Raw genomic sequence first — 22,986 nt, 5'->3', positions numbered from 1 at the left:
TGAGTTTCGCTTGAAAAAAGTGCAAACAAAACAGTTTTTGAAGCGTTTTAAAAAGGGTCCAAAAAGGCGTTGTTTTTTGGGCTATGGGGCAAGAGTGCCAGTCGTATGGGGCAAGACGGCCACCTGGTTAAAATAACCGTATTTCTTAGATAATTGGAAATTATTACGTTTGTACCACTAGTGTATGTATTCCTACATGTATTTAGTCACCAATGAACCCTTTTTGACCACCAACTGTACCACAATATGGTTTGTTACTGTTCTATTTTTCTGGCGTGGAATCCGCTCACAATAGCGCACCATTCCGCAGCACGCTACAACAATGTTTACATTTTTGACAGCTCGCGCCTATGAAAGATGGTGGCACACTTGCCCCAAATAGAGATGGCTCTTTTGCCCCAAAAGTTGTAACTTTTTTGAAATTGATTTTTTCAGTGACTAAAAGAAAGTTTTTTTCAACTAACCCCACAAAAAATTTCACGTTTTCTCAGCTAAACGGTGGTGTAAAAATTTTCTCGGTTAATTGTTCACATAATTTTTGAGAGCTTATTTGTTTGGATTAAAAAATTATAATATTCTGCTCAATTTTGAAACTCAACATAAATCAGTTCAAAACAATGAGAAATATCGATTGATCTATATGAAATTCGGCTCAGTATAACTAGTCATTGGAAAGCAACCAACTGTATACACAATTGATCATTAAACTAAAGTTGTTAAGGAAAAATGCTTGGTGGCACTCTTGCCCCGTATGGCACACTTGCCCCAACTTCCGCTAAACATGACCGATAACTTCTCTGGTCCCCTCGGCGGTCGCCTATCTCAGCAGTGTTTACGCGCGGCAGAGAGAATGCACGCGTTTGGGGGGGTGGCATGCGAGAGAGGCAACAAGTCGAACGATCGGTTGTTGATTTTTCCCGGGTGCACGTACGTAGCGGAGGCAGCTTCGAAGCGTCCAGCGCTGCCCAGTTACGAACGCGCCAGTCTTGCGTTAGCTGCCGCACGGGCGAGAGCTGATCATCGCGTTCCTTCCTCGCGGGACAAGCCAACTGACCTTCTGTTTCCGTTCACTTCGATCTATTATACCCGGTTACGACGATACTCAACAGCCGCGTGGTGTGGTGGGTTTTAGTAAAAGTTTTCGGTTGCTGCGCAATGTTGATCTTGTTCGCGAGTGGTGTGTTGCGGGTTGGTTTTGCGTGTCTACTGTGACAGCAACAGCATTCGTTCGTTTCTGTTTGCGCTGGACGAAGTGAATGGTTCGTCTCTCCCGGTAATCTGGAGAGCCCGAAGAGAAGTGCCACTGTGAACAAATATCAAACAAACACAATTCGGTTGGAGTAGGGAATTGTTCAAGATAGAAGTAGGTCCCCGTTTCAGGATGTTTTCGCGCAAACAGTGAAAAACAGTGTACGAACAGTGCTTTTGTTTGACTCGTGACAAAAAATTGGAAATTGAGATATTTCTCGAGGGGTTTTAGCCTGGCTAATCCGTACTGCATCGAGATAGAGAGCGAAAGAGATACAAAACAAATCACATTGTCATCTAATGAAATTTAAACGCACTCGAGTGCATCAAACCATGCTTGCATTAGATCGTCAAAGTGGACATGTAGAGTGTGCAGAGGAGTTATAAAATAGCAGTGTCTGTGTGTATGACGAGCCGGTAGACGAGGTTGGAAAATTACCATCCTGGGGTTTCGCGGCAATAGACAGTGTGTAGCTTCTGCTAATTAGCGCTATGACGTGTGGATTTTCGTTAACCATTAATGAGTGGATAGATAGGCAATAGATTATTAGTGGCATCCACGGCGATATCCATCCCCGTCATCGCCAGTTTAGGCGATATGGATGGTTGTACATTTATCATGACTGTTAGCCAAGGTGAAGGCGAACAGTGTATGTTGCGATAAAAGGAAACGACTTAGCAGAGGTGTAAAAGACGAACCTCTCATGTGTGTCACATGTTGTTGACGGTCGTAATATCCTCATACAGAAAACACTCAGGCCTGTGCGGGAAGTGCTAATAGGAGAAGTTGTGTTTGTGTTTTGCTTCATTTGCCTAACCTGGAACTAGTTTTGTGTTTCACGACCTTTTTTCGATTTCTGAGTCGTCTGCGCAAATGTTTGAAGAACTGATATTCTTTGTGCCTGGCTCGTCACATTTGTGTTGCCCCGTTGTGTTTGTTATCAATGTTCCGGAAATGGTGTGTGAAAGATCATACCAAAGCAGAACCTAAAACATCAGGTTTGGCTGGTTCTCTTTGTTCCTGTCGCACGATTGAAGATTGTCCCAAAGAGAACCGGTTCGTTTGAAAACACGCTCTGACAAGTTGAGCCCAGGGATCGATATGAAATCTTTCCGCCTTTACTGGCTGGAATAACGCTCCGGAGCAACCGAATATTCTCTCGTAAAAGCGAACTCTCAAATGTGGCAGTTTACAGTTTTAAGAAGTTCCTAATTTCGAAGGTTGCAGTCGCATTCATGCGATGACCTTGCACCTTTTAGGAGGGTTGGTGTTGGTGGACAATACAAAACCTGTCCCACACAGCTAGCTGGTCGGTCCCCGCAAGCAGTAACAAGAGAGTGATCGGAGGGAGTGACCTTGCACCACAACATCCGCTGCTTTTGGATGTGAAGCTTCTACAGGCGTCCCAGCGTGGCCGTTTAGTAGTTGCGCGCAACACGCATGAAAGTCGCTATTTTCAGATGGATAGAAAGTCGCTCCATTTTGGAATACATGAGTAATAGATCCACCTCGCATTTTGATATGCGACGGAAGGACTCATCGCGGTAAAACCCCACTTCATCGCGAGAATAGGGCAGTGTGAGATCAGTGTGAATGCGTCATTCCAGTGCCGAGAGAGAAATTCCAGCAGCGCGCAGCTTCTTTGAAATTGGTCGTGACGAACGTTTTTGCTTTTCATTCCAGTTCGAGAACTGCGCATGTTTATCCAGTTTTTTTTTTCGTTGTGTTATTCTGTGGCCAAGCTATTAACACCTTTGCTGTTCCTTGCAGTGTGTGATAGTGTCGCGATGAGCTTTTTGGATTAGGTTGAAACCTGTGTGAAATGAAGGTATTTGCCGTGCGCCCGTATGTGCCTAGGACAGCAGCCGTAGGGCAGTTGTGAAAATCGTGACAAGCGCAAAACATTACCTTCTGCTATATCGTGCCCTCCCCCCATCGTTCATAAAGTGTACAGTGCATTATGCTAATCAATGCGATACTGAGGGCATTTATCGTGCACACGCTGAAACGCCGACGACGACGCACCAAATGTACGCTGCTGCGAGCGTTCCTCAGAATGGTGAACTTCCGCCGATTCGGCCACTATCAGCGCTACCTGGCGTATCCGGTGCGCGAGGTCGATGGACCAGCGCCGAGGGTCATTCCACCGGTGGAGGCGGCGGCGGCGCCACCAGCGGCCGTAGCCGCCATACCTGCAAATGTCCCACCGGAGCAGGGCGCTAACAGGCGTCGGCGACAAATGCAGCATCGGTTCCGAATCGTGGGCGAAGAAGAGTTCCTGCAGCAGGAAGAAGACATTATGGTAAGGGACAGCACATGCGTTGCGTGCTGGTGCGGAGGAGGGCACAAGGGCACCTTTGCTTTGCTTGCGTGTGAGAGAAAAACAAAAAACAAAAACACGTGGAAAATTCATTCCCGTGCTTCTGAGCGTGATCGGTGTTTTGCGCAACGCGAGAGTCTCAGACGCAATGTGTGTGTGTGGGAGCTGTTAAAACACAAAGAAAAATCAACGAATAGATCAATCTTTAACATTTCGCGCACAATGCGGCAGTAACGGATAATCTAACAACGATTGGAACGTCCCAACACGTTGCAAATCGAAGCATTTTTTTTTTACTTCGGACGGCTTCTGTTGTGTTTATATTTGCATGAAAACAAAAACTAAATATTTCTACTACGATGATGCACCAACTGCACTGCGGGAGCACAGGGGGCGATAGCTGCTGAATGATTAAGGCGGCCAGTGCGCCCGTACATCATCAGTAAGCAGCTCCCCAGGCGAAGTCGGCCCTTCGGTAAAGGTTGTATCAGCAGATAGAATGTGCAACCGCGCCGCCCTGCTGATAACTTTTCCCCCGGATGGTGGGTTCACAATATTTACTCAAACGATTGCTGCGCTTGAATCGACTGACCGGTTGTGTGTTGGGTCCTTTCGGACAGCGTGACGGTGATCTGATCTGAAGCGCTCGTGTACGCGCGTGTGTGCTGCTGTTTGCCCGAAGAGCGAAGAGCAAGACTGGAGAACTTGGGCATGTGAGGGTTAATAGTGTTGATTTTGTGGTGCTAAAGTCCTTCACGGTACCGTGGCCGTTGCCTCTTCCGGTTCTCGCAAATGCAAACAAGCAGTCACTTCAGGCTCATTGGTTCTGTATTCACTGTTTTAGGCTTAGAGCAAATTAAATTATCACATGAGCGCACAGTTACTAAACGGGTCGCCTCTTTTCGAATCTTCGTTGCAGAAATGGACCTCCAGGTTGATGCCGAACGACCTCAAGACGCTGGTGACGATGAAGACAAACGGCGTCACACCGCTGCTAATTGCGTGCCGCAATGGCCACTTTGACGTGGTGCAGTACCTGATCAAGCGCTGCCACGCCGACGTCGAGCAGGCCGGTTCCGTCATATTCGACGGGGAAAAGATCGAGGGCGCACCGCCGCTGTGGTGCGCGTCGGCCGCCGGTCACACGAACATCGTGAAGCTGTTAGTCCAAAACGGTGCCAAAGTGAACAGTACGACCAAAACGAACAGTACCCCGCTCCGGGCGGCCTGTTTTGACGGGCACTACGAAATCGTGAAGTATCTCGTATCGCAAGGTGCAGGTAGGTTATCGGCGACCTTCAGTTCGGCGAACGTATTCTAATGTAATGTTTGTTTGTTTGTTATGTTTTCTTTTTTTTTCTTTTTGGCAGACATTGAGGTCGCAAATCGGCACGGACACACCTGTCTGATGATCGCCTGCTACAAGGGACACTTCAAAATCGCACAATACTTGCTCTCGCTCAAAACGGATGTGAACCGGCGTAGCGTGAAAGGCAACACGGCCCTGCACGATTGCGCCGAGTCAGGTTCGCTGGAGATCTTGCAGCTGCTGCTGCAGCACGGTGCTACGATGGATGTCGATTCTTACGGTAAGCGTATATTCACCACACTCTTTGCCAATAGCGAACATGTTTGCTAATTATGATCCGTCCTCCCATGTATCGCATTCAGGAATGACCCCCCTGCTGGCAGCGAGCGTTACCGGACATCTGCCGATCGTGGAACACTTGATCAAGCTACCGTTCGTGTCGCGCGAGGATAGGATCGCCGCCCTGGAACTGCTCGGTGCTACGTATGTCGACAAGAAGCGCGATATGCTTGGAGCACTATCGTTCTGGAAGCGTGCTATGGAGGATCGGTAAGCGGGCGGAACGCACACTCGCCAGCCTGCCCAAAAGCGCGGATTAACACAAAACACACATGTTTGCTTTCCACTGCAGCTACAACAACAGTCCCGTGCTGCCGAAACCGACGCGCGAACCACTGTCCCCGTACGATTACGTGCAGGAGGTGAACAATCTCAGCATGCTCGAGGAGCTGGTGATGGACCCGGACGAGATGCGCATGCAGGCGCTGCTGATCCGCGAGCGAATACTGGGCCCGGTGCATCCGGACACAAGCTACTACATACGGTTCCGCGGTGCCGTGTACGCCGATTCGGGCCGGTTCGACCGGTGCATCGAGCTGTGGACGTACGCACTGTCGATGCAGCAGAGCATCCTGGAACCGCTCAACCCGATGACCCAGTCGTCCCTGCTGTCGTTTGCCGAGCTGTTTAGCTACATGCTGGGCGAGGTCGGTCGGCCGATTACGCGCGGCCGCATTGTACCGCCGATCGAAACCTCCGACATGCTGGTCGTGTTCAAGAAGTCGGTCCGGGAGGTGCAGCTCGGCCAGCAGATGTTCGAAAAGCTGGCATACCACGAGCGGGACCATGGTGCGCTCAGCCGGGCGCTGGTGATTGCGCTGCATCTGGCCTGTCTGCTGGTGCGGTTGCTGGACGAGGAGGAGGAGCTGTGCAGCGCAGAGATGAAGCATCAGATCCTACAGGCACTGTACGATTTGGTGAGCTTAAAGGTATGTAAAAAAGCAGGACCATCGGCAAGCTGCTGCTAGGAACAGCATGTTCTGACCGGTTTCGCTTTCCTTCCCCACAGTTTGTATCGCAAACGGGTAGAACAGCTTTGCATCTGGCCTGCTACAAGGATGCGGCCCTGGTCGGACGATATCCCGTGTGTCAGCTACCGTCGGCCCGACTCGCCAAGGCTCTGCTGCAGGTAGGAGCCGATCCGAACGCACAGGACGATGACGGTAACACGCCGCTGCATCTGGCTGCCCTGAGCCGACCCTGTCCGCCAGAGCTGGCACAAATTTTGCTAGAGCATGGTGCCCATTTGGTAGGTGTTTGTGTGAAACCCGCACACATGCAGTATGAAGAAGTTCGTCGCTAATCGTACGGTTTCGTTTTCTCCCTCATCGCAGGATACGCGAAATGTGGACGGCGATTGTTTCGAGTCACTGTTGCAAAACCAGCAGCTGCACGAGCTGGTCAACCCAATCAAGTACACCCGGCTATCCTGCCTGGCGGCCCGTGCTATTAGGCGTTACGCAATCAACTGTCAGGAAGAGATTCCCAAGTGCTTGCACGCGTTCGTTGACTCGCACTAACGCTTCGTTCATGCCGTTCCGGGTTACCACAGGCTCGACCCCTGACGCGTCGGGTCGGCGGGAGGGGGGTCATAGCTTTACAGCCGCATGATCGACTGAGCAGTGGCGTGCAGTGGCGAGTAGAAATAGATAGGCTATGCAAAGTGAATTTCAAAGCTACAACCATTCGCTAGAAAGGGTTGGAACCGTCGCTACCACAATCCCCAAGGTGGTTTTGGGACGTTTGGGATGATACTGCAGCAAACGGGAGGGGGTAATACGAGAATGCCCATGAGGAGCGAGACGTTTCGGTGCAAATCATCATTCGCTGCCATTAGTGTGATCAAAAGCGATTGTAGGGATCGCGTACGGGAGAGAGAGAGGGATAGAGAGTGCAGAAGCGTTACGTGAGGTTGGCTGTCCGAGCTAACGGCCGCGGCCAAAAAATTCATTTGAACGGACACATCCGAAGCAAATAGCAGTACGGTCCAGTCTGCGCAACGACTCTACGATGTGAGATGAGTTTCGGCAGTCCGATGATCAGCCAACGATTTGAGCATGCATCAAAACGGCTTTGGAGTGATCTGGTGACATCGACGATGCAACAGGGCTTTCCTTTCATGTATCATTTCGGTGCAGCTGCTGCGCTAAGGTGGGCAGAAAGTTGAACCGTTTTCCTCGAAGATCGTCCCGCTAACGGTGATCATGTGTGCTGCACAATGTTGAAATGTAACGCTTTCGAGCACAGTGACCATCGTATGCAGATCGATATGTTTGTTTCGTAATACGTTTTTTCCCGTTGGTAGATTGGTGTTGGAGCAGTTTTATTTGAACAAGAAATTCGGCAAACAAACGTAACACCAAATTGAGGTAAATGTTTGGCAACGACAGCTTTTTGTGGATTTGTTTTGGCTTTTTTGGGTATTTTTTTACTTCTTTACTGATTGATTCAAAGCGTTGTTAGGACTCAACCAATTTTTTTTAAATTCTTCCCCGAAAATGTTGCAGAAATTCGTCCAGAAAAAGATACTTTCATTAACTTGTCAAAGCGCTATCGTTATGTTAGATCAATTATGAAATTTCAAGTTTAGTATTTACGGTGCACACTCTGTCCGATGAAAAAAGGCAAACATAGAATATGCAAGAAAGGTACATGAAAAGTTGAATTATGTGAGATTTGCCAGAAGAGGTGGTTTTAATGTTTAAGAAAACGATGAGTAGATAGTGGGTAGGAGAGTAAAGAGAATTCGTGCGGTGGGAAGGCTTTATGATGGAGCGTTCATAGAGTACAAGCAAGGGTGCCAGCGAACGGACAGTGGTTGCCGTAGATCCCCTCACCCCACTGCTAGAAGCTTTCTATTAATAATGATTCAAAACCGTGTGATAGCGACGAGAGAAGGACGGCCAGAGAGGTATTGAAGTGCAAAATCGTAAAAACGGTTCGTGAGAGATGCGTTTTGGCGAGAGAGCAAACATATTATCTTTGGTTCTGCTTTTTTGTCTGCTTTTAGTTCATAATAGATCTCGTGTTTTAAGCAAATTCCTCAATAAACGAAACCTCACATAATAGTAATGCCATATACAGTGCATCATGCTTCCCGCCAAGGACATATGCTGAGATGGTTGGTTGGTTGTACGCGTCAAGAAAATAGGAAGCGAGCTAAGCACATGAGTTAGACGAACCTGTGAATGGTTCAGTGAGTAACACATACAAGCAGTGGGCTAGCCCGGCCCCTTACCCGTATCACATACTAGACTAGCATAAAAGAGATATTAGAGAGTTTCAGTACTGCCAGGAGTGTTTGAACCCGACACACATGTTGCCGCTGTTTCTCCAGCTCCGGATAAAGGTGTGACGGTCGGTGCTAACATGAGGTGGACATAGTTTTGGTTTACGTTTTTGACGATCACCAACCACACGACTGCCTTAGTTGGTGCAACTACAGAAGCAGGCTTTTTAGATAACGAGTATCGTAGGACGAATCTAAATATTGCTAACTGCTGAATGGTGAATGTTGCCGTGTGGTCATTCGTTCATCAGCTAAAACCCTCGACCACGTGTGCTGTGTTCGGTTGCGCGACATGCTGCTGCGCGCTTGCTGTAGTTTATATTGGCACCGTGTTTTTATGTACATTTTGTGGAGAAACAATAATGAGAACTTCATTACATAACAAGCAGCTATATCGTTAGAAGTACGAGATACGGGATGACCTAACATAAATAAACAAGATCTAGCGAAAAAGGTGTAACGAAACAAAGTGATAACGGAACTGGTGGCGTTGTTGAGGAATAGAGAATGTTTACAATGACGTGATTGAAAACGCCCATACATGGTCAAATAGAGTATAAATGTTACATAAGTGAATCAAAATATAGCGAAAAGGATTATTCAATTTATACATCACGCGTAGAAGACTATAAACCACCAGTCATTAAAAGAAACTTCCCATTGGTAGTATATTGCTTTATCAGGTGAAATGATTCTAATTCTCGGTCAAGCAAGAAATGGTGACTGGAAATGTGAAAAATATTTTAGTATCATACAAAACACAGAACAATATGTCATACAAAAAATAAAAAAAGTCATCACAAGTATCGGTTTATATACATTATTATCATTCCGAACATAGGTATGCACTTCATGCATTTATTTTTACTAAGTACAATAGCAAATCTAACCGTTCAAATAGACATAGAGCGGCAACGTCTCGCGCGACAAAAAGTAGCTCAATTTTACACACAGAGCTACTAGTCTCGCGTGATATTTCATCAGAAACAGTCAAAATGCCCAGTTTATTTACGAGCCAGATTAATGCCAAACTACAAAAAATAAAATTTGAACACATTTTAAATGATTTTTTATGTTTTTAAACAAAAAACAAGTAGGTTGATTGGGTCAAATGAGCTACTATGATCTATGAGGTGTAAAATTTATAAACACAACGCATTGAAAACCAGCTATACGTTTATTTGAATCGTTTCACCAACACAACAACACGGCATCTGCGAGCGACGATTGAAATCAATTTTTTACCTTCTTCTAGCATCAAAATCAGTTCAGGACAGTTAGGCCTGGGTCTATCAACATGAAACTATGGATTCTATTCTATTTATTTTCAAAACTGTGCACGTTTGCTCACAAAAACATTTCATAATTCAATTGATATTATGTTTTGTCCGTTTTCTCATGCAAACACGTCCGTAAAATGTAACTATGCAAACTACCCAAGTGCCACAAATCAACTAAACGACCACACGACCGACCATTCTTATTGATTTTTGCTCGGAAAATTAGAAGGGTATGTAGGCCATGATTAGATAAAGCTGGGGAAAATACATTGCAAGATAAGAATAGCAATATAATAATGTCTTATTAAACGCCATCTATTTAGCAAACCAGTAAAGCTTTCGTTTTTTTTCTATGGATATTTGATTTTCCAGTAGTTTAAGCGTAATCTGTGGCGCCTAATCCGGGCCTTATAGAACACGATATTCAGTAGTTTACGATTACACAAATCGACGCAAATGCAGGGTGCTCAATAATCTTCAAGCACATATTCAAACCCCCTGTTTACACATGCCAATCGCCAGTAGCGAACCCATCGAACTCCTGTCAAAATTATATAGAGTTGAGGGTACGATGGGTTCGATGGATGGGTTTTCCATCACTTGCGGGTATCCATTAGCTCAGTTTCGAAAGGTTCGAGAGGGCTAATGTAAACACACGGTCAGAGCTCTTTCACGCGAGAGGTATGTGACAATACGCTGATGCGGGCGTGCGTACGTTTTCTAAAAATTTATGGAATTTGGAATCAAATAATTTTGATTTTTCCGCACGCACGCCCGCACGCCCGCAGTAGCGATTACCACTACCTCAACGAACGTCGCTCAGTCCGGTTGTAGATACAATTGTTTACTAGTGTTGAAAACATTTTCATTAACCAAAACTGTTGAAAAATACCTTTTTTCCAAATTTTTTTATTTTTTTTAACGCGTAACCGAGAAAATTCGTGTTGCGTTCACACATGCAGCGTGCGCGAGCACCTCGAACTGCCTGATTTTTATTCATAAATTTGGAAATGAGTTAATTTCGTCGAACGCGCGAATTGCTGCAATTGTCAGAAGGGAATGAAGGCCATGATTAGATGAAGCTAGGTGCAACACATTGCAAGAAAAGGACAACAATATAATGATGAGTTGCAATACGCCATCTATAGAGCAAATCAGTTAAGCTTGGAGCTTCCGTTTGTTTCTATGGATATTAGATTTTTCAGTCGTTTAAACTTAATCTGTGTACATCATACCGACTTTGTATTTAGGCGTGAATTGTTTCAGCCATGTTGATTTTGGCTATTTTGTATGCATCATGGCGTGAAATTGTCTATATGTCTAGTTGCACGGTTACGCGGTATTTTGGAGCCGTTTTTGGTCCCCATTAATCGTGTACCTCGGTGACAGCCTGTAATTCAACTGAACATTCAAAACGCATTCGTGTAGATTGACCCTAACAAAGAGTTGTTCCTGATCTTAACCAATAAGTTTTTCATCGGGTTGGTTGTTGCCGGATTCGATGGAAACGTCATTGCATTGTTTATCAGTTTTTAAATAACATGTAGGGCAAATATCGATAGCCGGCTTTCCTTTCTGCAAAGTTTTGCTTGCTTAGAGAACTTTCCATTAGCACAACACGAAACGCATCATGGCTTTGCGAGAAATGATATGCAAAGATGCTGTTCGTATGTACTCCCAACTGTTAATAATCAATCCACTGCCAGTGAACTCCAACCGATTCATTGCTACACAGCAAGGAAATCTTTCAAAGGGCAGTGGTCAATCATCATCATACGATAGCCTCCCTGAAGGATTTGCTCATCCTTTTGTAACGCACGGTCAGAGTTCCCTCAAGCTACGTTTCACCGAGCAAGGAAGGCTTATGATTTACAACATTAAGCATTTTTACGAGGACTTTACGGGCAACAGTGAGGTGAGGGAGGCACAAAGCAAAGTGAACGATTTGCAGCACAAGCTGGACATCGTAATGGACAAACGGAACACTAGCGAGCTGGAGCTCATAGAGGTCAAGAAGCAACTTGCGGAACTGAACAGCTCACAGCAAAATGTAACGCATCAGGACATCGAATACTTAGACTATTTGAAAAAAGAATTCAAGGTACGTACTTGTCACCCACGCAGCAGGGATATCGTTTTACATTCTGGAATAATTACATATTCCTCGCCTCCTCTATTGCAGCTTTTATCCGAGAAGCAGCGCCTGAATGGACTGATAGGGCTACTGAACTACGAACACCAACTGCTGCTGATGCAGCTAACACACGCCCTCAATGAGGTCCATGCGAAGGAGCGCCATGAAGCAAACACGCTTCGATTGGTGAAGGTATTCCTCACCACACTGGTGGCCGTGATTGGATTCGCAGGAAACGCCGGGTACAATCACTACAAGGACGCCAAGGTGCAGAACCACATGATGCAGCAAAGCACGATGCTTCAGACGGTGTTGGAGTATGTGGAGGAGGAGAAATCACGCAAAGCGACAGCTTCGACTGAATCCTGGGGAAGCTATTTGTATCGCCAGCCGGGCCGGCTGTACGGATACCTGCTGCCGAAACAGTCCACAGAGTCATGGGGAAGCAGCCTATATCGTCAACCTGTTCGGCTTTATCGGTACATGTTTCCTAAAAATCCATAACAGTTCGGATTAGGTGTATACAATTCATTGGCGACATTTCATTTCATAGTTTTACAACGGCAGAGGTTATTTTCGAAGTACATTTTGTAAAGGAGGATTTACCATGTATTTTGGAAGAATATAATCATAATGATATTTCTGTTTATACATCAAGGATTTTATTGTATTAGAATTGTATTACAATGTAATACAAAGTTAACCCAAAACCTCCTAACATTTGTTTAAACGATCATTTTTGCAAACGACGGGAGGTAACAATGAATTGTATCATCTTTTTCTCTGGGCAAGGGTTTGTTATTGCAGGGGTTTTAAACCGTTAGATAGAATGTACGAAACAGGAATATTAATTTTAATCAGACATTTATACGATACATTCTTCAAACATTATTTGTTGCATGGTAGTTTCTGATTTTGCATAATATTATCGTTGATAGTTTGTGAAATCACAAATTAAAAAAGTAAATGTAGAGTCGAACTATGGTGTACGATCCCTGTCGAATGTACCGGCATTTGACAGCGCTGTGGCAAACGTATTTCAAAACAACATACAATGTAAAACTACATTCTTCATCGACGAAAAAAGGGTGCATTTTGTGTCGGAATTAAGTGTAAAAGACTGCTGAAACGATGCTCACGTCACGAGTTACTGTCTGCTGCAGCATGCATGGACTAAACCAGTCATGCTTTCGTACAAATTACATAATTTCATTCCGTTGTTTAGCGGACCGGGCCAAGGCAGTCGATTCGGGTGCGCAGGAAAAAGAGTCCTTCCAGTACTACACCATCGCATCGGAGCAGGTGACAAAAGGGCCAAGTCCAAAGCATGGCACGGATGTGGCCCTGCGCCGTATCAGCTTGGTCGATCTGGCCAAAAGCAAGCTGTACGAGGCACAATCATTCTACGACGAGTTTAGCGGTATGAACGAGGTGAAAGTAGCGCAGAACAAGGTGATCGAAATTCAGGACCAGCTGCAGCTCGTCCAGGAACGTCGACGGCACATCCTGCTGGAGCTGACGTTGGTGCGCAAACAGCTGCAGGACATTCACATCGAGCTGCAGAAGGCAACGCGGGGGGAGCATCGTTACGTGGAGCTGATCAAGCAGGAGTTTGATGTAGGTGAAATGCTTTACCATTTGATACTTCATACACGGCCATTCCATGCATTCTCAACATATCCGTTCGGTTTCGTAATCGCTTCCAGGTGCTCGCACGGGAGAAGGAGAAGAACCAAATCTTTCAAATCATCGACCAGGAGGAGCGGGAACTGTTCTCGCACCTGACGGCAGCGGTCAAGACGTCCCACGAGAAGGAACGCACGCAGGCGAACAACGTAAAGTACTGGTCCATCATTGCGTCCGGCGTAGGGGCACTGTTGGGCATTGTGGCCACCTCGATAAACTATTACTTCCGCAACACCCAGTTCGAAACGATACGGAAAGCGGCGGAGGAAAACAATCGGAAGCTGGCCGGCATGGAGAAGCAGCTGGTGAACTTAGAGACGTCCATCGGGCGAATGAACGTTGAGTGGAACCGTTATTTGAGCGAGAAACGGGTAGCTGAGCAGCGCCGAGTGGCACGCAGCTCGCCCGAGTCCTGGGGCGGGTACTTCCGACGGCATTTGTCGCGATTCGCTCGTGTTTTCATACCAAAAGCTTAGCGAAGGGGGAGTTACTTTATCGGTATACCGATCTGGAGCCTTTTTGTAGTGGAAGATTTGCCCCGGCTTCGAAACTCAGCTGGAGAGAATTTAATTGATTACCAAACGCTTAGGTCTGTGTTATAGTATCGGGTAACCTGAACAATTAAAACCTATCGACTAAGAGCATTTAAGATGTTTAGAACAACTTACAGGATTGTTGCATTTGTTGACTGGTACAGGGCGTGATTGCATAGTTGGTACGGTAGGATAGGAACCATATGATCGATACACGCGATATGGAATGGATGCAAATATAATAATTACTTTCATTGAACGTTGTACAGTTCAAGCAAAAGTATCACAGTTTCATGTGTTTTATGGTGATGGTTTGGGTTGCGTTATTAAATTGGGCATGATTGAATTTAATTTTCTTTCTTTTTTCTATTTAGTTTGGGTTGTATTTCACTAACAGAGAGAATGTTTTTATTGTATTTGATCTAACTATTAACGAGACTCCTTCTGCTGCAGGTCAAAGAGTTTTCAAGGGTTCAACCTTACCGTACGGACAACCAAGCGCTATGGTTTGTTTCATCGTCCAGCTCTTCTATTGGAATTTTCGGATTACAAAACACGACATCCTCGATTCATCATCAGCCGCTGGAAGGGCTAGTCAGTGCCCACGCTTACTTTAATTAATACTCACTGAACCGTTGTGTCGCGCTCGTGCTGTCGGGTAGATAGTGTCCCCCCCCCCCCCCATCAAAGTGTGCCCATCACTCGGTGGCCCGGTTTGGCTTGGTGAAGTTTTGGTTTGCGCTTTTTTTGACCCGATTTCCGTAGACGCGTAGGTGGTATCTGGCCGCGTCTGGTCGCCCGGGACGATTAAAACCGTCCCATAAAGAGCCGGCAATGGGAACCGGTCGATTAAATTCAATTTCCGCCGTTGCATCACGAAAATACAATTGGATCTAATTTCCTCACGCTAAGCACTCGACCGCAGTTGATGATTGACACAAGTCCACTTAGTAGAGCGTCGCTCGAGAAATGGCAAGGATCGTCCCGTAGTAAACCAGCACATCGGTATAGGTTTTAGCAGATTTATTGTATTGCAACAATGAGCGGTACATTTTAAAAATCCCCCCGCCAATTTAGGGAACTGGTTGTCTCGTTTGGCGGTTCGTGGTTGAAGATGAACAGCAGGAACGTCACCAACATGATCCCGGTGGCCATCAGTAAACCGACCACGAGGAAACACAATGCCAGCGCAATCAAGGTCACGAGGAACACCGGCCAATGTCCTTTCCGGTGCAGCAACAGTTCCAGCTCGTCGAGCAAATCGAACGATTCGGCACGCTGCTTGGCAGTGGCCACAAGCGAGCTGCCCTCAGGGTACAGTGTGTGACGTTCCATCGTATCCTTGCTCGCGTGCAATGTGTCGTCGGAGTGGGTTGGGGTTTGAGGAACGGCTTTCTAAAACGGCAATAGGAACCAACGCCAATTACATGCCCACCGTATTTGCACTTTGATCAATACCGCGGACCTGATTGCGGGCGATTCCGGATGCCAGCCAGTTCGGTAGCGTCTGGCGCCTGCGAGAGAACAGAACTGGCGAATCGAACAAAGGTACAGTACGGTGTAAACAAATATAGCATTCCCCCGTCGGACATGATTAGATTAGAACACGGAGCCGCGTATAATGTGATTACTCTCTTTCTCTCTCTCGTGTTAAGCACGCCGATTAATGTGTAAAGTATTTGGTTTTTTGCTCTCTGTCTCACTCTCCTTCCTCATTCGGTACCTGATAAAGCTCCTACTTGGCCCTAGCCGCGTGCATCCAGCCGCGGCGGAACTCGTCACGCCAAACATGATAAGAGGGTTTTGGGCAATAGGCGCACGTTTCGATGCACGTATGGGACAGACGAGAGTGGAACAGCGGTAGAAACGGAATGCATCGCGTAAAGGTGCAATAAAACATTAGTAAGGAACAATTGTATCGTTGTTATTATCGATAGCAAAACTATTTATCAATAATATTAAATTTACATTGAGTAACTCGCGTTTGTCATGGTAACTGATCAACAAATGTCTGGTGGAGCCTAAAACAATTAAACAACAGGTCAATACGCTCAAGAAAAGGAACGCCGTTCTTGACAGCTTAGACAACGATACCCGTTCTTTCGTCATTATTTGCAGCCAAGAGTAACACACCAAATAACGAACAAAAATGCCCCACTAGTTGCGAAGGTATATGTACCGAATTTCCACTTCATCGTGAGTAAACGAAAAACACGTAAACATTGCTTCGTACAAACAACTAGCCCAAACCAACTCCTATCTATATAGCAACTATTTGCTATTAGAAGGCATTGAATGTATTTTGCGCACAGATCAAATATTGAACTTCAAAAACTTGGAAGGAAAATTTGTTTTTCCTTCCAAACAATGAGAATTTGACTGACACATTAATCAACAGTAACGGAAGGACAGGGGGAAGTGCCAAAGAACCTTGACGATGTGGAGAAACCATCCATCCAATAGTGGGATGAGTTATTTGAAGGCTTTGAAGCATTCTCACAAAGCACAGGAGAAAGTGCGAAACTCATGATGTGCTAAATGTCTTAGACTACAAGAAGATTACACAATTACGGTAGTAGGGGTAGGGGTAAAAGGGGTAAAGTAAAGTTTTCCCTCAGTCTTATTCCTGCATCTTTACGGGGGCAGATCACAAACAAACAACGGTTAAACGTATTTTTTTTTAATTTAATTTAAAAGCACTATTTTTCATCAACTTTACCAGTCCCGTCCGTTACAGATACGACCGATTAAATATTAACGTTGCATTAATTCATATTACACTATAAAAATGTTTCGTAATGCCCGACGAGGATGGGATTCGAACCCACGCGTGCAGAGCACATTGGATTAGCAGTCCAACGCCTTAACCACTCGGCCACCTCGTCGCAGTTGGACGGGGAAAGCTTATTACCTACTAGTAGCCTATTTTTCTGGATTCTCTCTCGCACGCCTTCGCACCCTAATGGCCATAATTTTTACTGCGAGCCTTTGAAATCTTGAAGTTACAACACAAAGAATAAAATGAGAAGATAGTTTGCAAAAAGGCCTATCCTCCTGTGTTTCTCTCACAGGGTAGTTAAACATCTCCTTTGAGACACATTCCTTCCAGACATCCACAGTGTGATAATCGTTTCGGTTTCCGAACAAACTCCGCAGCTAATAGGGGGCCAACGGGTTGGAGAGTTGTTTAATTGTCCAGTTTATTAAATTAAATTTCACCCATACAAGGCATACAATGGCGGTGGCGACTGTGACTGCGGTGGCCGACCAAAACACATCAACGTGTTCATCATTTAAACGACGAGCGGGTGGAGGAGAAGATGTTCTTGATGAGATTAGAACGCTATTCCCCGCAAGTGGCTGATAGCGCAACGAGCGCTGGAGCGATGACAGTGAGTCACGCGTGTTGCGAGCGTGAGGTAACCAAGACGATAACTTCCAGCAACTGCCTGGTAGAGCAACTGCATCGGCTTTCCAGCAGTCGGGAGGTTGGCCGGTCAGAAGTAATCTAATTTGCGTATGCACGTTAGATCGTTTGATCGAGTGAATACATTATTTTCGATGAGCTTTACTTGCTGCGTGGTGTGGTTTGCGTGTTTCTGGGATAGACATTTGAAATGCTTACATCAATCAACGACTTTGGTTTACGAGTATCAATGATACAACTCAACTATCTTCGCACTATGAGTGTGTGAACCAATAATAAGGTCTTATGTCCAAGAATCCATCCCTTGCGTGTTTGCGTGATAGTTATTGTGTCATTGAAAGGATTCTAAGGGTTCTAATGACCAAGACAACAAGGGCAAACATACTCCCTAAACGAACAGAGTACTAAAATCATATTTAAAATGGAATGAAGTTTATCAACATTTGCTGAAAACGAAATGAAACTTCACCAATAAAAAAGATTTTGTTCAACGAATAAAAATGAGAATTAACTCTATTCTTATCTAAAATCTGTCTGATAATGTTGAAGAGAAAAACTAGGTTACCGTCCTTACCTCCAGCATGCGCATCAAGTTACTAGCCATAGAAAACATCTCGCAGCGTGAGCAAATTCACCCAAATCACCGAAAGCAGCAAGCCAAAATTCAGCACACGGCTGTCCCTTTTCGCCATTTGCGCGACGTGTCTGAAGCCAATTGCCAAAATCATACCACCATAAAAGTAAAACAGGCCCTATTTGCACTGTCCGGAACCGATTCATCTTCCACCAGCTCTCTCCTTTGCAAACATCTCCACAGCTTGTGCTTCGCGGGAAAATCGGGCCCTCCTCGTCTGCATCGCAGAAACAATAACTACTACGCCGTGCGTAGAACTTTTCCCGCCAAACGGGCGACACGAGCGCCTCCGTCCCTTCGGGCGTCATTGACGCCCCATTGCACACATTGCGCCCCATGCTCCTCCTCCCATGGGACCACTTCTGAACCAAAAAGGACGCCCTATAGGGAGGGAAATGGTTTCACTTTCTGTATCGGCGGGCTAAACGTTGTTTTGTTCGGTTGGCTTCCCTCATTGACCCCAAACCTAAACCTTGACTAATTCGGGTGCGATTCCTGGCCGTAAACATACACACACACACTCATACAGCCGGCCGCTTCTTTGGCCGCTGCACCAGAGCACCATCGTGTCCAAGGGGATAGCAAAGGGGAGAATCGTTTTAAAAAGGGAACATTGGGTGTGAGTACAAACATTACTTTCTCTCTCTCTCTCTCTCTCTCACCCGCTCTCTCTCTAACATGCTTTTGCTCACGCTTGTTCCAGCGCACCCATTGTGTGCTCCCTTTCGATTGCGATTAGCTAGCAGCAGGACGGTGGTACCGCGCACGGTACAAAAACGGCGTTTTCAGCGGGCCGCGCGTTCAGTCAGATGTCATCTCTTGCGGCGTCGGTTCGGTTTCGGTTCTCGCCTGTGTTTCGATCGTTGATGTGTTGAAGCTTCTGCCAACCATAGAGAAGTGTGTGGGTTAAGCTGCGTTATGTTGGGAAGTAGTAGCGAGCAAAGTGATTAACAGTTTCAAGGCCTTCCCCGTGATCAGATTGTGAACGTTCGCGTAGGAATAAGCAACGAATAAGTGTATCGACTAAAACGAGAATAAATTAAACAACAACAAGTGACGAAAGTGCACAGCAACAAAAATGATCCTCCATTCGCTGTTGGCTGTCTTTTGTGGTTTTGTGCTGGAGCACGCATCTGCCGGAAGTATCCCGCAAGGGTACGGATCCAGCTCGGCAGAAAACCGTGGCACTGCTCCCTCGCAGCACTGTACGGATTTCAATCCCCAGCATGGCCTCGACATTGACCAGGTAGGTCTGGGTGGAAGTTGCTGCTTCTCTATGCCGTGTTTCGACGATCGTTTGACAATAGCTGACAATGTTCACACATGACTTCATGCGGACGTTAAATTAACCCAATCGTCGTCCAGTACAGCTACACTGGGCGAACGGTTTTGACGTTTTTTCACCCCGTACTCTCTCGCTGGGGTGCATCGGGGGAGCATCACACGCACTGCAGTTGATCGCCCTTGCCGTTTGATGGTGCGGTTTGCATTTGGTTTCGCTTTCATGGAGCATGTTGGTGGTTTTGGTTGCATTTCCCAGCGAATAGTGCATGCTTTAATGAAGGCGTTCGGTTTTGTCGGCTCATGAACATTGAATGGATGCAAAAAAAGTGTGAACGCGTCAGCCTTGCGTTAATGCAAATGATCAATGCAGATTCATAAAGTACCGTTGTGTATGTGAATGTATGTTTCGGATGATCTCATGGTGCAGTAATGTAATGCAATACCAATAGTTGTTGTTCGCAGGTTTGTGTAAAGGTGTGAGTGTGTTAAATACAAACTAACGAGTGTGTTTTTGTATTTAGTCGGTCTTATCACGTAAGATCATTGTAAAGCGCAGCGATAATGCTTTCATTTCAAGTGTTTTAGAACGATCGTAATAATAGAGTCATCGTCTTTTTTTTTGTAAACCAGTGACAGCAATTATGACACGATGGGCGTTCCGTACACGATTATCGCTGCATCATAACCGTCAACACCCGTAGTCGTCTATGACACTCATGCTTCATCCGTGCCCGGCTGGCCCTTTTGGTCGATTCAATTAACCTTATGGCAGAAAACGATCGCTGGCTGAGAACATTCATTGATTGGGGAGAAGGTAGCTTACAGTGCGGCGTTTAGCAGATATTGTTTGTCTGGGATGTGTTTGGAACACTTTTTTTCCACATAGCTCATTGAATCGAGCACACAGACTTATACATTTTACATTTTATTGGTCCGTTTTAACTAATGTATAACAAAGTTATTTTAACATGGTTTGAACGAAAATTTGTTGAAATAAAGATATTTAAAAACGTATAGGAAATTAACGTGAAGCAAAGTAAATGAGCAAGAAAATGAGCAGATGAGCGAATGTTTGGCTCCTGTATTAAAATAAATTATTCGATTGAATTTTCGATCATTCCTGACGCAGGCCAAGACCGCAAAACGGCTGTAGCACCGGATAATAAATAATAATAATTTGATAAAATCAACTCCAAGTGAAAAACTACTTCATCAATATGAAAACGTTAAAATCCTATTTAAAACACACATTAGCCAAACGTAGATTAATAATTTATTGATCTGTGCCTATTTAACAATTTAGGTCCATTTAGTGGTCAAGTGAAGGTTGTTTGTATTAACATCAATCGGCTTTGGTTAAATTGTTTAATTTTGTTTAAAAAAATATGTTCGTGGCATGCATTATCTTATACGACGGCATTTAGGATCGAAAAAATGCCCTAAAGCAAGGCGTAAGTCGAAATAGTCGTATGTCGAATATCTGTGAATATAAAGTCTATAACCGAAATTGAAGAGTCGAAATCTATGAAATCGTGTATTTAATTTAAAATATTATATGGTAATGTATTAATTTTCCTCCAGAAGCCGTTTAAACGATATAGATATTCAAGACCAGGAAGTTGTGCAATCTGTGGAAATGTATTTGTAACGGTTATGAGCTCAGAAATAAAAAAAAATGCATACATTTCTTTGAATATTTTTATATTATTCAATTTTACAATATTCAATTTACTTATTAATTATTCGATATCTGAACTCGTTGCATTACTTTAATTTTGCCCTCCTCGCAACTTTAATTTTTAATTACTCTAAAGTGAATAGAAAAAAGAAACATTTCAGTATCAGTAACGCTCACATCTACATGCGTTGTCCGTCCTTAGTGTCTAGCTAAATATTACTGTTATCGGACTTCACAACCCTTTCTCCTATCCCTACAGATTATGGGCATCTGGTATGGGAGCGAAGTGATCACGCACGACAGTCGCGAGGAGGGCGAATCGGTCTACAAAACCTGCGTTGTAATCCACCTGGCAGACGTGACGAACGCGGTAGGTGTTACAATAAGCCACGGATAATCGTCGTACCGTCGGCATTAAATGCTAATCGATTCTTCCACCACCCAGACAACCTCCGTATACGATCAATCGACGGGATACGGTGGCCGCACTAACCCGTCTGGTACGAACTATGACCGTTTTGCGACGTCGTACGGCTACGGCGGTCGGAGCCCGAGCAGCTCGTACGAGCAGCAAAATCAGCAGCGCCGTCAGCAGGGCAACCATCAGTATTTGCAGCATGAACCGCGTACGATGCGCAACCTACGCCTGATTTGGGACGAGGCCGAGCACACGCTGGAGTACACGCTGCGTTACAACACATCGATGCCCGGGTTCTGGATCTCGGCCTCTCCGCAGTCCGGCTCGATGATACAGCTGCAGTACGTTCAGTTTACCGGCACGGTGCAGGTGCTGAAGGCGGTCAACAATCAGCTCGTGCTCAACTTCTGCCAGAGTCTGCCGGGGGGTCAGCTGTTCACGATCGTGCTGTCGCGTGTGCCGATGAGCTTGGGACCGGAGGTGAGTTGACAAAGTGGGAAACTGCTGAAACTGGTGAACGTCGGTAATAATGTGTAATGTCCTTATCGCAGGATATTCAAAGCATCCGCAATCTGTTGCGGCGTCGCGGTCTGTCGACAACTTCGGTGCGCAAGGTCTGCCAGAGTGGTGCTTCACGCGGTGACTTTTCGATGTTCGCCATCGCGGCTCTGGCCGTCGTAACTGCCCTAGTCAAACGGTTGCACTGAACGTTTTAAATTGCCATCTTAATAGCAGCAGCAGTTTTTGTCAGTGCCATCTTCCTTCATCTACGATCGAGATGTTTGTTTTGTGCTCACGTGTCTTTATTCCATTCCAAAGTTCATCTTTCATTTAAGTCTCGTGTGTGTGGAATTCAACGATTGCCTTCGCAAGCCTTACAAAAAGAAATAAAATATACCGTTTGCATAACGAGTAACGAAAAGGAAAAAAACTTGTGGATTTAAAAAAATGAAAGATAATAATCAATTGTATTAGTTGCTCTGGACTCTAACAGGATACGTACTAAAAGGAGAGAAAAAAAAACTACAAACGACAACCTTTTAAGACTCTATGCACACACAGTGGGTGTAATTAATTATGCTCAATCAGCTCCATCGCTGCTTCTCGATGCGCTGTTTGCTCCGGAGAAGCGTTCATTACTCGTTGTCGCCGCACTGTCTTGATGATTGTGTCATCTTCCGAGCGAACCCCAAACTAACCCGGAGCTCGATCCAACCAATCAAGCCACCGACTGGACAATGTTACTCACAGTGGGTGAATGTTGCGATAGTTTAATTAACAAATTTGTAATCAAATTAGCTCCCGCGGGCCGCCTCCTCTAATTGGGCCCAGCTTGCTTGCTGCCCGGCTTGTAACGTGGTTAATGGTGCATGCCGGCCAGGACAAGTGTTTGATGTTCTTGTTAA

General features: G+C 45.5%; 4 protein-coding genes, 1 long non-coding RNA gene and 1 other non-coding gene across 10 annotated transcripts in view; 4 read left to right on the top strand and 2 right to left on the bottom strand.

Moving 5' to 3' along the window:
• Positions 1-9,309, top strand: part of LOC1271575 (protein fem-1 homolog CG6966) — a 44,517-nt gene extending 35,208 nt beyond the window's left edge. Inside the window, exons 1-8 of one of the 5 annotated variants that reach the window (XM_061649730.1) lie at positions 849-1,121; positions 3,020-3,551; positions 4,489-4,849; positions 4,940-5,158; positions 5,241-5,427; positions 5,510-6,146; positions 6,227-6,466; positions 6,552-9,309. In XM_061649730.1, the coding sequence (XP_061505714.1) occupies positions 3,210-3,551; positions 4,489-4,849; positions 4,940-5,158; positions 5,241-5,427; positions 5,510-6,146; positions 6,227-6,466; positions 6,552-6,737 (2,172 nt within the window). In that variant the 5' untranslated portion in view covers positions 849-1,121; positions 3,020-3,209 and the 3' untranslated portion in view covers positions 6,738-9,309. Of the gene's footprint in view, positions 1-848; positions 1,189-2,932; positions 3,552-4,488; positions 4,850-4,939; positions 5,159-5,240; positions 5,428-5,509; positions 6,147-6,226; positions 6,467-6,551 lie in introns of those variants that run through there. The other 4 variants (XM_310397.8, XM_061649728.1, XM_061649732.1 and 1 more) reach the window with 4 other exon arrangements.
• Positions 9,310-11,015: 1,706 nt separating this feature from the next.
• On the top strand, positions 11,016-12,571 carry LOC3290912 (mitochondrial potassium channel). The gene is made up of 2 exons (XM_559624.6): positions 11,016-11,887; positions 11,969-12,571. Exons 1-2 carry the CDS (start codon positions 11,417-11,419, stop codon positions 12,422-12,424), a joined length of 927 nt encoding a protein of 308 aa, XP_559624.6. The 5' UTR covers positions 11,016-11,416; the 3' UTR covers positions 12,425-12,571.
• Positions 12,572-12,876: 305 nt separating this feature from the next.
• LOC1271574 (mitochondrial potassium channel) lies at positions 12,877-14,422 on the top strand. The gene is made up of 2 exons (XM_310396.8): positions 12,877-13,537; positions 13,627-14,422. The coding sequence occupies exons 1-2, from the start codon at positions 13,052-13,054 to the stop codon at positions 14,080-14,082; spliced, it is 942 nt and encodes a 313-aa protein (XP_310396.8). The 5' UTR covers positions 12,877-13,051; the 3' UTR covers positions 14,083-14,422.
• Positions 14,423-15,147: 725 nt separating this feature from the next.
• Positions 15,148-16,344, bottom strand: LOC133392005 (uncharacterized). Its single transcript, XR_009765419.1, has 2 exons — positions 15,605-16,344; positions 15,148-15,534 (listed from the first exon to the last, which is right to left on the bottom strand). It is a non-coding gene; the product is annotated as an uncharacterized LOC133392005 (long non-coding RNA).
• Positions 16,345-16,942: 598 nt separating this feature from the next.
• Trnas-gcu (transfer RNA serine (anticodon GCU)) lies at positions 16,943-17,024 on the bottom strand. The gene has a single exon. It is a non-coding gene; the product is annotated as a tRNA-Ser (tRNA).
• Positions 17,025-18,918: 1,894 nt separating this feature from the next.
• LOC1271573 (uncharacterized) lies at positions 18,919-22,622 on the top strand. The gene is made up of 4 exons (XM_310395.8): positions 18,919-19,446; positions 21,422-21,532; positions 21,608-22,060; positions 22,132-22,622. The coding sequence occupies exons 1-4, from the start codon at positions 19,279-19,281 to the stop codon at positions 22,285-22,287; spliced, it is 888 nt and encodes a 295-aa protein (XP_310395.7). The 5' UTR covers positions 18,919-19,278; the 3' UTR covers positions 22,288-22,622.
• Positions 22,623-22,986: the final 364 nt, after the last annotated feature.

Source organism: Anopheles gambiae, chromosome 2, assembly GCF_943734735.2.
Source record: "Anopheles gambiae chromosome 2, idAnoGambNW_F1_1, whole genome shotgun sequence".
NCBI classification, from domain to species: domain Eukaryota; kingdom Metazoa; phylum Arthropoda; class Insecta; order Diptera; family Culicidae; genus Anopheles; species Anopheles gambiae.
The sequence above is the reverse complement of the archived record's forward strand: the minus strand, read 5'-3'. Positions and strand labels throughout refer to the sequence as shown.

Excerpts from the sequence above, each read along its gene's own strand:
- LOC3290912 (XM_559624.6), top strand. The coding sequence starts at position 11,417 with ATGGCTTTGCGAGAAATGATATGCAAAGATGCTGTTCGTATGTACTCC. Across the intron at positions 11,888-11,968 it reads ATTTGAAAAAAGAATTCAAG|CTTTTATCCGAGAAGCAGCG; the intron begins GTACGTACTTGT and ends CCTCTATTGCAG.
- LOC1271573 (XM_310395.8), top strand. The coding sequence starts at position 19,279 with ATGATCCTCCATTCGCTGTTGGCTGTCTTTTGTGGTTTTGTGCTGGAG. Across the intron at positions 19,447-21,421 it reads ATGGCCTCGACATTGACCAG|ATTATGGGCATCTGGTATGG; the intron begins GTAGGTCTGGGT and ends CTATCCCTACAG. Across the intron at positions 22,061-22,131 it reads CGATGAGCTTGGGACCGGAG|GATATTCAAAGCATCCGCAA; the intron begins GTGAGTTGACAA and ends TCCTTATCGCAG.
- LOC1271574 (XM_310396.8), top strand. The coding sequence starts at position 13,052 with ATGCTCACGTCACGAGTTACTGTCTGCTGCAGCATGCATGGACTAAAC. Across the intron at positions 13,538-13,626 it reads TGATCAAGCAGGAGTTTGAT|GTGCTCGCACGGGAGAAGGA; the intron begins GTAGGTGAAATG and ends AATCGCTTCCAG.